This window comes from Arachis ipaensis, chromosome B04 (genome assembly GCF_000816755.2).
Source record: "Arachis ipaensis cultivar K30076 chromosome B04, Araip1.1, whole genome shotgun sequence".
Taxonomy (NCBI): domain Eukaryota; kingdom Viridiplantae; phylum Streptophyta; class Magnoliopsida; order Fabales; family Fabaceae; genus Arachis; species Arachis ipaensis.
Genome location: NC_029788.2, coordinates 105180681 through 105183296, shown reverse-complemented (window position 1 = coordinate 105183296; position 2616 = coordinate 105180681). Strand labels below are relative to the sequence as shown.

The window sequence follows — 2616 nt, the reverse complement described above, 5'->3', positions numbered from 1 at the left end:
AGGTTCCGACGGCGCCACAATGCCGAGGGCGCCATGGAGTATTGGCTGGAGAGTGCTGATCTCGTTGATGTCCGGCGCCAAGCAGGAGTTCAGGACCCTTACTGGACTCCTCCTCCTGGTTGGAGCATTGGTGATACTATCATTTCTCCACATGATCATGTTCTTGCTGTTGCTCAACTCAATGAGATCAAGCAGGAAATTCTTCAGTTGAAGCAGTAATTACTACTTAATTCATTGATTCAGATTTAAGCCCATAATTAGTATTGTTTCCTAATTGTGAGTTGGTGAGTCATTTATTGATTGATTGATTATGAATGTAACAGGGAAATGAGGGAGCTTGCAGCAAAGAAGGGAGAGGAAGCTTTGGTCACCACCCCTACTTCATGCTTGTCCAATTTACAGTCCGAGGAGAATGCTTCCTTGGGTCCAAAGCAGGTGAATTCTGCATGAATGCATCCGTGTGCATACAATAAGGCTTAGTTAATTAGTGCTAATTTCTAAGCTTAATTATTTGTACATGAAATGTGATGCTGAACTTTGATGACATGCATACACCAGAGAGACACTTTTGTTTTTGTTTTTTCCTAAATTGTCCAAGGTTGGTTAGTATATAGTTTTAACTTTTAATGTACAGTTAATTTTGTGAATTCATAATAGCCTATTTTGGAATCTCATGTGAGTGTTACATAGAAAGTGTGTTGCTTTTAACATCTTAGTTTTGAGGGAGGGGTAGCTTTATGTGTCATTTTTTTATTAGTTGTGTTATGATTTTGGGGATTTTTTGGATGGTGTTGTTTTTGTAGGGATCTCCTGGAATTGAAGATAGCGGCAAGTCTGAGGCGCATTTGACTTCAGCTGTTGCTTCTGTGGAGGGTTAAATTCAGGATGCTTGTGACAATTCTTGCAGCATCTGTCTTGAAGCCTTCTGTGACAGTGATCCTTCCACCGTATGACCCTAATTTTTTGATCATGTGTTCATTTCTTTGGATGACTTTTGTTTGACTCTTTTGATCATGCTGGTTTCTTTCACCCTTCCTGCAGGTGACAAGTTGCAAGCATGAGTTTCATTTTCAGTGCTTTCTGGAATGGTATTGTTCTTTGGCTTTCTCTGTTAACTGTTTAGTCTTGTATTATAGTGAGAATTATGGATATTCATTTGACATTTTAGTCTTGTTGTACCATTTTTATGCTTTGGTGAATTAATCTAATTGTACCATTTTTATGCTTTGAAGAAAGTTCTTACTGGCAGAGCTTCACATGAAGTCCTATTAAGAATTGCTCATGCGGTAGGTACCACCATATCCTTCTTCTTTGGTATCTGTCTCAAGAAGACTAATAGTGGTTTATTTGCTTAATATATCAATTTTGGTCCTGTTTTTTCAGAATATGATTGTGATATCAGTGTCCACTTCTTTAGGGAAAAATCAGTCACGATTAGTCTTTATAATCTTCTTTCCAAAAGCTAAATTAACATTTGCTTTAGATTTGATTTCTTTTAGTGCATTTAGCTGTCTAGTATGAATATAAGATTTGTGTTTATTTTTTATAAGTTAATGTGCTACTGTTTCTAATATGAATATAAGATTTGTGTTTATTTTGTGTTAGTTACATGACTTGGTTGCAACACCGGATTTGGTAAACAAAGCAGATGTGGAAAGTATGGGAAGAAATGGTTATGAAAACCCTTCACTTCCTACTGTACCAGAGACACATTATGTTGAGATAGCTAGTCATAGGTATGTAAACTATATTCTCCCTTCAGTTTTGTAAATTAATGAAACACAACGATTGTGAATGCTCGACATCTTATCTAAAAGTAGAAACCAGTATAGATGTGATTTTTTCTAGGTTTCATCATCATTTGTTTTGGATACTTGCATGTGAACAGGAGAAAAAGTTCCATAGCAGAGTTTTGCATGTGACCCTGGTCGCCTATTAATAGGATAAGTTAACCATATGCATATCATACATGAGATTTAACTTTTTGTGAAACTTGAATCCTAAATGATGGACGGTAAATAAGCCAACTAGTAATGCTGGACATTATATCAGGGAACTCATGGAAAAGTGCATAATTTTTTTGCTGTCTTAATTATTAGAGTTTCTTTTGGATACTCCTTGAAAATCATTCAATTGTTCACAATTTTTCCCTCTTTATACTAATACCTGCCACATAACTATAGATTGTGAGTTAATTTAGAAAACATATTCTTTTGGAGTCTGCCAGTTGAGAAATGAAGTTAATAAACTGGAGGAGAGGCTTGGAGTTACTGATGATCATCTCAAACAAAAGGTGCTGTATAGTCTGGTCCTGTTATTTCATGGAATTTGAAATCATGTTTAGTATATCTAAATGCATGTTTTTAAATCTACTGCCATGCAGAATCTGAATATCAAGAAACTGACAGATGAAAAGAAATGTGCATTGGCTACACAATATGCGGCAGAAGCAACTCTTAGAAGGGTATATGCAAATCAAAAGGATGATGATATTCTCCCAATTGACAGCATCATTACTCCATTTGAAGCTGAGATTAAAATATACAAGAATGAGTTACAAATAATGTAACTCCCAGCAAGGATGCATTTGTCAAATAATTAATTAATTTAATGTAA

At 35.7% G+C, this 2616-nt stretch overlaps 1 protein-coding gene across 1 annotated transcript; it reads left to right on the top strand.

The window, feature by feature from the left end:
* On the top strand, positions 2228–2616 carry LOC110262510 (microtubule-associated protein 70-5-like; the record flags this gene model as incomplete). The annotated part of the gene is given in 2 exon segments (XM_021120207.1): positions 2228–2293; positions 2384–2616. Coding segments are annotated over 2 exon segments (252 nt in total), but the record flags the coding sequence as incomplete, so codon positions are not given.